Raw genomic sequence first — 11,051 nt, 5'->3', positions numbered from 1 at the left:
GTGACTGTATGAGTGACCAAGTGAGTGGCTGTATGAGTGACCAAGTGAGTGACTGTATTTATGACCAAGTGAGTGACTGTATGAATGACCAAGTGAATGCTTGAGTGACCGTATGAGTGACCAATAGAGTTCTATAATACAGTATCTCTGGAAGTTTCAGTTCCCAAAAAATTATAATAACCCCGAGGCTCCTAAACTGGATTTTTCGGGCCAGTTAAGTACGCGACACCCACTTGAGTCATCTGTGAATGGGCTGCGGGTCACTTAAATGATCTAGAACTATTCGGTGGGCCATCTAAGTGATCTATGAATATGCCACGGATCTTTTAATTGAAAAAAAAAATTTAAATGGTCTGCGGGCCGCTAAAGTGATCTCGAACTGTGTTGTGAGCCACTTGAGTAATCTGTAGATGCGCTGCGGGTTCACTTAAGTGATCTGTAAATATGATGTGGGTCATTTAAAAGATTTATAAATGTGTTGCGAGCCACTTGAGTGATCTGCAGGTCGCATAGGTGATTCGTAAATTTGTGACGAGCCACTTAGGTGATCTGTAAATCTGCCGTGAGTCATTGGTGTAATTTGGAAGTGTGCCACAGGTCCCTTATGTCATCTGTAAATATACCGAGGGTCACTTGATTGATCTGAAAATGTGCTACGGGACGCTCAAATGCTCTGGAATCGTGCAATTGGTTAAGCAATTCGTAAATGTGCCGCTTAGTTCAATTTAAAAAACATTAGATTCAAGGTGGTGGACCACATCAGGTAACCCTAAGGGAGGCCTAACGTTTGGCGCGCGGGGCATGAGTTTAGTATATATATATATAGGGTGGGTCGCAATGAATTTCTTAAAAAGAAATTTTGAGTTCTTAGCCTTATAATTAATATATAAAGGTGTGTGTGTTTTCTCTCGTCCAAAATTTTATTTTTTCGAAAAATATTTTTTTGCATCAGCGAAATAAATTTTCGATCTTCTGCGGGGGGTGGGGGGGGGGGCACGAGTCCCCCTCCGCGTACTGATCACGATATGCGTTAGGAGGTGGGGGGGCAAAGCTGACGGGGGAGGGGGGGGACAAGGGGTCAAAAATGGCTAAAAATCTGCTGACGCAATACTTAAACGGCCCTAAACAGCTAGACTGTGTTTTTTTCCCCCTTTCTTTCAGCACAGAAAAGAAATATACGCCCAATATAAAAATAATACAAAAAGACTTTTCTTCCCAAAAAAAAAAAAAGTATTATCTTCCTAGAAAGCCACACACTTCATGGCAGGTGTCTTTGTATCATAGTGGGAAAAATAAAAGCGATGGGTGGAGTTAATTTTCTTTGTTTCGTGTTGGGGGGGGGGAGCATTTATCAGCTCGCAATCGAAAAAAAAATTATTCTTGCAAATAGATGGTAATTTGTAGAAGGTCTAGTGATTTGCAATGCGATAGGTATAATGCGGATCAGGAAAATTTCAAATCTAGGGCAGAAGCAGGTGAGCTGCAGGTCAGTCTGTCCTCGAGAAACTGCTTGTTTCTTCTCTTGCGCTAATAATGAGTTGGTTGTTTTAGCACAGCCATCTTCAACTTGTTGCTCATCGTGGCCAATTTCGTGCCCGCGAACACTTGATCAACGCTTCAATTAAACACCCTGTATAAATTGCAGTCAAGTAGTACAGTTATGTAAATTTTAGGCATGGGAATGGCAAAGTTGCCATAAGGGGTGCTCTTTGTTTAATGGTGGGCATAAGCAGTGCTCGCGACTCGAGAGAGTTTGAAACAAAGGGGAGACGTGGTAGTATGCGACTTAAAAAAATTCTTATTATTGGCATAGGTTGAGGTGAAAATACAGCGCAACCCTTCCCCCCGCCCTGTACCCGCTAATAGGTTGAAACCCCCTCTTTCATTTTCAGTTTATTCCTGTAGGACACGAATATGTTCTTAGCACCATTTTTTTCAGTAAGCTCTAATATGGTCAAGCGCCGCAATGCAAACGAAGAACATACAGTATGTTCACGCACAAAGTCATCTTCCCACCTCAAGTCTTCGGCCATCAATTTCCGAAGTGTTACTTCCTTCGAGGCGGTAGCACCGTATATAAGAGGATATATTTTCCTATAATAATAGCAACCCATATTTTTGTAAGCAATTCACGTATACTTGCCTGTTGCTTCCTCTTCTGATGATCGACGCCAAGTAGGGCCCCGAACTCAGGAATTTGGCTGCGACTCTTCGTGGTTGTCGCACTGGTGATTGTGGATGACGATGACAGTTTCGAACTCCTGACAACCACATTCGGGGAATTAGTGGCGTTTTTTTGTTGCTGCAGCAATGTCCCGCGTGGTGCGAGTATGTCTCCCTGCGTGGGAGCCCCTCCATCAGCCCCTGCATTCGCCCCAACAGTAGTAGTTTTGGGCGCCTCGGAACTCCGGGCTTCTATCTCCCGGGCCCTGTCTTTGACAGAGATGCGTGGGGAAGTTTGTGACGTCATGGCGACGTCATCTTCCACTAAAGAGGGTCGCCTTCCGCTGCTATGATGTGCGTGTGTATTCCACCAGTCTTCTTCTACTTGTTTGTTCTTTCTTCAGTGAGCATGGACAAGAAACTCTCGGGTAGGAGCCAAACCCCCGAGAATAGATTGGAGAGTGTGTGTGTCTTTTTTTCTTCTTAGCAATCTCTTGAATGATCGCTGTTCGAATGAGAAGAGAAAAATATGAAATAAAAGAAAATGCTTCAATGTGACACATGGTGGGGAAAAATTCAATTAATAACTAATCAATACTATAATGATCCTTTTGGGAGGAAGAATGCTGCCTTGCTAGGCTACCCAAAAGAATCAATATTGATATTTTTTGCAGCATTAAAAACGGAAAAATACATTAGCAAAAAATAATTACATAATGACTAATAAAAATAATTTTACAAGGGTATAATTTATTATTATATGGCATTATTTAGTAATATTACGGTAAATAATTACTAGAGCATTGAAAAACTTTAGAAAATCCATTGTTGCTCAGATCATTGTCAAACCTATTGTTGCTCAGATCATTGTCAAACCTATTGTTGCTCAGATCATTGTCAAACCTATTGTTGCTCAGATCATTGTCAAACCTATTGTTGCTCAGAACTTAATCGAAAACCTGGTGTCAGATCGTTACTTGTGAACCACTTGTCCCTGATCGTTTTTTAAAAACCTCTTGTTACAACGATTGCTTTTTAAAAACCTCTTGTTACACCTATCGTTGCTTGTGAACCACTTCACCGATTGTTTTTTTTAAAAAACCACTTGTTACACCGACCGTTGTAAAAATTTATTGCTACTCAGATTATATATTGTTGTAAATCACTCGATTTTCGGATCGCTGTTAAAAGTGTTTCCTATTGTTGCTCATTGTTAAAAATTTATTTTCATGCAGATGGAACGTTGTCAAAAAATATCTTTTTTTTCACGAATCATTGTTGAACATGCAGTGTTGCCTGAATTTAAAGCATCTTTTGTTGTGCAGAGCATTACTGAAAACCAGTTGTCCTCAGTTCCTCTGATCGTTGTTGAAACTCTATCGTTGCTCTGATCATTGTTGAAAACCTATTGTTCCTCAGATCGTTGTTGAAAACCCATTGTTCCTCAGATCGTTGTTGAAAACCTATTGTTCCTCAGATCGTTGTTGAAAACCTATTGTTCCTCAGATCGTTGTTGAAAACCTATTGTTCCTCAGATCGTTGTTGAAAACCTATTGTTCCTCAGATAGTTGTTGAAACCTATTAATTCCCTCAGATCATTGTTAAAAATCTATTGTTCCTCATATTGTTGTTCAAAATCTATTGTTCCTCATATCGTTGTTCAAAATATATTGTTCCTCATATCGTTGTTCAAAATCTATTGTTCCTCATATCGTTGTTCAAAATATATTGTTCCTCATATCGTTGTTCAAAATATATTGTACCCAAAATCGTTGCTGAAAACCAGTTATTGCTCAGATTATCGTCAAAAACCTATTGTTGCTCAGATCCAGAGGCACCGACATGAAGAAAACATTGGTTGGGGGGGGGGGCTGAAAGTTTCTGATCGTTCCGTATATACTACATATTGTCGTCGTTAAAAGTATTTCCTATTGTTGCTCAGAGCATTAAAAACTTAGTTTCGGGCGGTAACGTTATCAAAAATGTATTTTTTTTGCGCGGATCCTTGTTGAACATGTGTTGTTCCCCTATAAACCTATCATTGCATCATTATTGAACATTTATTGTTATGTAAACCTATTGTACCTCAGATCGTTGTCTAAAACTTATTTTGTTCTTCATATCGTTGTCTAAAACCTGTTTTGTTCTTCATATCGTTTTCTAAAACCTATTGTTCCTCAGATCGTTGTCTAAAATCTATTATATTCCCAGATCGTTGCTAAAACCTCACTATACAGTACTTAACTAATTGTGGAGTTACTTAGATCGCTGAAGAAAGCAATCTGGTAAATGATGAACAATTCTGAAAAAGTGTTGTTATATCTACATAGTTGCTGAAACAATCTATTGTTTTTCTTATCATTGCCAAAAATTTATGTTGTCAAAATCATTATAAAAACATATTGTTGCACAAATAAATGTCGTAAGACGACCACCTGGAAACATATTGTTGCACAAATAAATATCGAAAGACGACCTCAGTTGAAAACATGTTGTTGCTCAGATCGTTGCGGAGAAAACATATTGCTGCTCAGATAGATGACATCGAAACGAATCGATATTAAAAAATCACAAATATTGAGCTTTTCAGTTGAATGAACCAAATTCGCGACCGACAAGGGTAAACGGTTAGATATCAAAAGGGGACGATTTTCATCTCATTAAAATTTCAAGAATTTAGTACAAAATAATATTTCTGCATTCCGGTACAAATTGGTTTCTTTCTTTTGACAGAAATCGATCGAAAGCCATTTCCTTATTCTTTCCAAGCTTATCATTACAAGAAGAAGACAGTATATATCCTGTATATTGTGCGAAACTCATGCTTAGTGACTTTTTAGTCTCAGATAGTCCTCTTCCTCTTTTATTTTTCGGGAAATTCACGTCTAGACGAAAATTGTGGGCAAAAAAAAAATATTATTATTATTGTTATTTTCGTGTCGCATTAGTTGTCTCGACAGACTGCGACGAAGAAAACTTGAAAAACGAGTGAAAATTAAGAAAAAATTCGATTTCTTACATTTTTAGGGGCATTTCTTTTTTTTTCGGTGAAAATTTAGAAATAAGAATCGAAGTCGAAAAATTGATTGATCGATCGGTCGATGGATATTCTTTGGTATTGTATGGTTAAAAAAAACATATAAGATGAAAGGTTTTCCGAGTTTCGGAAGTATGCAAGAAGTCAGTGTTCAACGTGTTAATTACATAGGGTCCGGCTGGTCATGTTCCCTACATATACTCTCATCCTATACAGTATTATTACAGCCCACCCATTTTCTCAGCCAGAGTTTTAGCAAACCCCCTTATATTTGTTTTAAAGTATAAAAATTTTAAAATTATAAGGTTTATCACTGGGTTCCCAGGCGAAGCTCTATCAGCCTTTCTTGTGCTGAGCATTCCTGCTGGCGATAAATTTCCAGTGTAGTCGAGTGGCTATAGCGACGGACTCGCATCGCGAGGACCCGGGTTCGAACCCCACGTCGTGGTTGGTGGAAGTTGGTTTCTGTGGTACTCAACTTCTTGTCGATCTCCCCGTTAAAAAGTCTCGCCATAGAGAGCAGCAGGCCTACAATGATACAAATATTTAATCATTAGGGTACACTTCATTAACAATTTGAAATATTGATGGCGGCACTACAAAAATAAGACACAACACTAGATACGCACTCAGACAGTTAGGTACATACACTCTCTTCCAGACTTTGCCACGAAGCTGGGCTGGAAGAGATATCGGCAACGGGATAAGTCCGGCGGCTAGTTCTGGCGTTCTATCTTTCTTTGCGGACAGTAAACCACCATCCATCGATACTTAACTATTTCGATGTAACATTCTTGATTCTTGCGCGACATGATTCGGGTGCGGATCCCAAGAAAAGCCTGACAGCAAAAAACGATATGAGGAATTCTGTCCCGCAAAATTCGGGGAGCATGGGTCAAAGTCGACTTTTTTCAACTCAAATGTCCTTTTTCCCCTCCTCCCGACACAACTTCAGTGTGAAACGATATCTATATTGGTAAGTTTTACTTTCCAAGTACTGACAGACGGATCCCAAACTTCCAACATTTATGGCTAACAAACACTCGTGGTTTGCATCTCAAATATCTTTTTTCCAGTTGGAAAAATCTCTCTTCTATATGTATATAATTCCTGTTATTATTTCTCTTCAAAAGAACACCACCCTGACCGATGTAACGGCATCCTTTTCTTCTACCGAAAAGAGTAGAATCACGCCAGAATATTCCGTTTAGAAAACCGTTCTTAAAACTTCCTTTATGAATGTGTTTTTCTAATTTTTTTTTATTCAGTTTGTTATTGTGCGTGTGTGTTTGTATCCATGATACGAGTAATATTTTTTCAGTAACTGTCAATTATTATCGAAATTCATGATTGAATTTCAAATTCGCTTATGACAGTCACGACACTTTTTTCACAAAGGAAGCCAGCCACCACATAGCGACTACAGGTGAATAAAAGAAAGGAGGGGCGAGGGTGGGCGATTGGCCTTCTGTTTACTGAAGATCCATTTATACGAGTTGAGTGATTACGTCACTTATCAAACAATTTTCGATATCATAACCATGTATTCATCTTTCACGCGGCAGGGGCATAAAACTACCGTTAGCTACTTTAGTCAGCCCTCAGCCATCTTTAGCCGACCACTCCCGTTCAACCAACGTGATCAGCGACGACTTCTGGAAAAAGGGAAGGAGGGAGGCAGGGGTAATATCGGCATAACGCTATGTAAACGGGCTGTAGCGAAGATACCGGTAACTCCCCGGGTTTGCCTTATTTCCCACGTTAACTATATGACTATGAGTGAAGTGCAATGATTGAATAATTTCACCGTTGTAGACCCGTTGCTCTATGTGGCAAAACATTTCAACGGGAAGATCGGGGCTTACATTTGGCCCATCCAAGCATGACCAGGGGGCTTCATTCCCACAGAAGGCTTACATGATGAGAGATCACATACAATGATCTTCTTGAGTAAGTAGGCACGAAAACAAATTGTTATTCCCAGTTAAGTATGCGACCCATAGCATCAGTTCTCCCAGGGACTCCCTGATGTTGAGACAGCCCTGCTTAGAACCCCCCCCCCACTTCAAGAAGGAAGCTTACTGAACTCTGGTTCATGATAGGCACGAATCCAGGATGATACGTTGAAAGGAGTGATTTATTGTGTACAGTTCTCTCAATATTTTATGGGACATGCAAATTTTTCACACTTGATTCGACTCTTGCGAAGGATGATCACCCTCTCCTGTCTGGATTCGCGCCTGACCCAACGGTCCAGATCAATTTTTGTTTATAAAATTTATGTTCGTTATACATTTAGTTTTGACTAAATTTAATTCAATTTAATTAATTAATTTAAAGAAAGGGTCTGTCTACTGGATGAGAGTTTCGCGGGGGGCTGAAGAAGACGGGGGGGGGGGGGCACGAGAAGAAAATATGACGCAAAGTGGGGCCATAGGCTAAAAAAATTTAAGAAACACTGCTCTATACCAGTGAGTCCCAAACTTTTCCAATCGCAGCTCTCCCCCTTTGACAAAAAAATTATCACATATGGTGACCATATGTCCAGGAAAACCAGGACACCCGATTTTGTATTAGTATATGTGCTATCTCAAAAGCATTTTTCGGAGCGCGTTTTTCTCTCAGTTCCCAATTTGCGTAATTAGTGATGAACGAAACCAAATTATTTTTCATTATTTAGTTTTCAGTTCTGTTTTATCATGAAATTGGAAGTGTAGGATGAGGTGTATGTTTTTATTTTTTTCCTTGATTTCTATACGCAGTGTGATTCAGAAAGAATCGTCTAATTTCTAAATGATTCTTCGCTTGCAATCGACCGTTAATAATATTGTTCATAATGCGTAGACTTCCCCCCTAATATACATTAGCATATTGCTTATCTCATTCAGTTTTTTTCAAAAATGTTTTCGAATTTTGAAATCGGATGATTGTTTCCAAATCATCCTGTATAATTATTAACTAAATATATTGATTACAAATAGAATTTGATAAAATTATATTATATGATACACATGATAAGTAGTGCAGTTCAGTAAAGGTATTTTTTGTTTTGACATATTTTCATTTACGTTGCGGAGAATGAAAATAAATGGGAAATCTCTCGTGAACCCCTAGTTTATAAGTGCGAACTTTCTGAGGAAGGAGAAGGATTGCGACCCACACTTTGGGAGCCACTGCTCTACACCATGGGTGCACAACGTTTTCAGTTGTCGAGCCAGTTTACGGTATTTCTGCCACTTGCGGCCCGGGAACATTTCAATAAAGTTTAAAACCATATGACCCGTATTTTACGGGATATTCCGGTAATTTTGGCCATACCCAACATTTCTATATATAAAATGTCCCCCTTTTCCCCCTATTTTTAACAAGGCTAAGTTGAATTTTTGAAATCAAGAATTAAGATTATTTTCATACGTTACAAGTTATATAATGATAATTATGACTCATATATTGATTAATATAATTGCAATTATATAATTAATTAATGTAATTATAGTCAAATGTATTCGTCTAACATATTTGTCAAACGTATACTTTTTTTTCTGAATTAAACTTTGACCTACAGTACCTATCATTTTTCGCGATTAGCGATTTTTCAGCAATTTTAGCGATAGGTTGTAACTTTACCCGACTTTGACAATTTTTGGCTGTAACAAGAAAAACTTTACTTGCCCTTGACAATTTTTCTCGACACTTTAATTCCCTTGCGACTTCTGTGGCGACGTCCTGTATTTTCAATATCCCGAAATATGGTCAGCATATGTATTTATCGTCTTGTGGGTTATTGATCCTTTTTTACCCGGGAACAACTTTCGTGGGCAGGAGATCGTGCATCCCTGCTCTACATCGATATTTTTTTCTTGATCAGTAGAATATCGTTATATCGAGATTCCACTGTGAATAATTTCCATAAAATGCATAAAAAAAAATTTATATATCTGTTACGGTATATGTGATAAGTCGGTTATTATGCATACTTACCAATCATCTTGGTAAGTTTGAAATTTATCACTTTTACCGGCGAATATACATAAATACCCAAGCACAGTTGACAAATTTGATAATTATTGAAAACATTGTCACTTTTACTGAAGATTATGCATAATAACCAAGCGTCTTTGGTCAATTTGATAAATATATTCAAATATATTTATCATAATCATTCAACTCATTTGAAAAAAAATCCAAGTGAGTCTAGTATGTGTGATCGGATACAGTCGGACCCCAATATAAGGATAACTAAGTATGAATTATTATGTATCGAATCCCGTTTTAACGAATACCGATATAGCGAAAATCTCTTTTCAACACGAAAACGTTTCTAATCCTCCAGATGAGTATACATAGGAACAATGCAAAAAAAACTAGAATTCTTTTATAACGAAATTTCGTTTTAACGAAGTGATTTCTCCGGTCTCTTGGAGTTCGTTATAATGGGATTCGTCTGTAGTAAGATTTCTCATGTTTACCAACGACGCGACGTTTCGGTATTATGCATGATCACCGAAAAAGTGATTAATTTAAGGAACTGAGTACTATGCATAATCACAGTGATAAATTCAGGGAAATTTATCAAATTTACCAACGACACTTGGGTACTATGCATAATCGCCGGCAAAAGTGATACATTTAGGGAAATTTATCAAAATTACCAACATGTTTGGTAAGTATGCATAATAACCGGTTATTATGTACAATAACCGCATTCATCACGTTTACAGTAACGTATATATCCGGCGATTTCATCTTCAAATCTTCAATCAAGTAAGGGCACACACCTCGACTAGACTCCATCCTCAAACCCAAACAGATGTCAATCGCATTTGACGAGTGTCAATATCACTGACATATCGAGCGAACTTTTCTTTTAAAAATGCAATATAATGATAACTAAAATCGAGGTAAAAGACTCACCAGCTGCGACCACAACTTGGGAACTAATATATGTAATCCTCGCCGTTGCAAATTAATTCCCAGATAGAACTTTTAAAAAAAAGAAAGAACTGTTGTCACATCACTGGGACTCTGAGAAGTGACGCTCACATCCAATGAAAAAGTGTTGGCCGTCGGCCGCCGGTCGTCGTGACGATGTCGTCTGTTGTGCTGATGAAAAAGCAAGGAAGAAAACGCGCGGCGGGCTGCGACGGCGGCCACGAGATCAACAGGTTGGCGGCGGCAACATCATCATTGGCAGGTTGGAAGCGTAAAAAAAAGAAAAGCAGACGATCAAACTTTTCTTCCTGGGAAACAGACGAAATACATTTTTCAAAATTTATATTGATCGGCTTTGACCGGTCATTTTTTTCTGTTTTCGAGTTAAATTATGCAGACGATCACACACTCGCGTTGTCCATCTCAAGATCGCCACTGATGGTGATTACGGAGAAAGCACTTCTGTTCTGTGTTTCTGCTTTTCAGTAACTTTTTTTCTCTTCTTCTCTATCCCTTGTTGGGATATTTTCGAATTCGCGCCAAGGAAATGCGCGAAATGCCGGAGGAATCAAAGCGGCCTTTTCATCTTTGGCCTGACCGTGAACCCGCCAAGCAAAAAGCCCCCCTAACTTATTTTTTTTTTAATGCTTATTGGGGAAGAGGTTACCAAAAATCTTGGCGAGCAACAAAAAAAAGTTACTGCTGCAATAAATAGTAAGTAGAAATAATTTTGTTTTTAATCTCCTTTAAATTCTTAGAAATTTTATGAGAATTTAATTGACAGTTTCAGAATTTAATAAACTTACAATAAATTCTTGAAAAATTTTGAAGAGGTTACCATTGGCGAACAACAAAAAAGAAAGTTACCGCTACAATAAAATAAGTAGAAATAAAATATATATATTTTTTTTAATCTCCT

The 11,051-nt window shown here is 38.2% G+C and overlaps 1 protein-coding gene across 2 annotated transcripts in view; it reads right to left on the bottom strand.

The window, feature by feature from the left end:
- LOC149069554 (uncharacterized) overlaps positions 1–10,316 on the bottom strand; it is a 232,130-nt gene extending 221,814 nt beyond the window's left edge. Inside the window, exons 1-2 of one of the 2 annotated variants that reach the window (XM_089250180.1) lie at positions 10,115–10,316; positions 2,144–2,668 (exon numbers count right to left, since the gene is read on the bottom strand). In XM_089250180.1, coding sequence (XP_089106306.1) covers positions 2,144–2,470 — 327 coding nt within the window. In that variant the 5' untranslated portion in view covers positions 2,471–2,668; positions 10,115–10,316. Of the gene's footprint in view, positions 1–2,143; positions 2,669–10,114 lie in introns of those variants that run through there. The other variant, XM_089250181.1, reaches the window with a different exon arrangement.
- Between the last annotated feature and the right edge of the window lie 735 nt (positions 10,317–11,051).

Source organism: Pholcus phalangioides, unplaced genomic scaffold (genome assembly GCF_987345545.1).
Source record: "Pholcus phalangioides strain wild (caught in Gottingen) unplaced genomic scaffold, Ppha-v1.0 ptg000022l_1, whole genome shotgun sequence".
In the NCBI taxonomy this organism is placed as follows: domain Eukaryota; kingdom Metazoa; phylum Arthropoda; class Arachnida; order Araneae; family Pholcidae; genus Pholcus; species Pholcus phalangioides.
The sequence above is the reverse complement of the archived record's forward strand: the minus strand, read 5'-3'. Positions and strand labels throughout refer to the sequence as shown.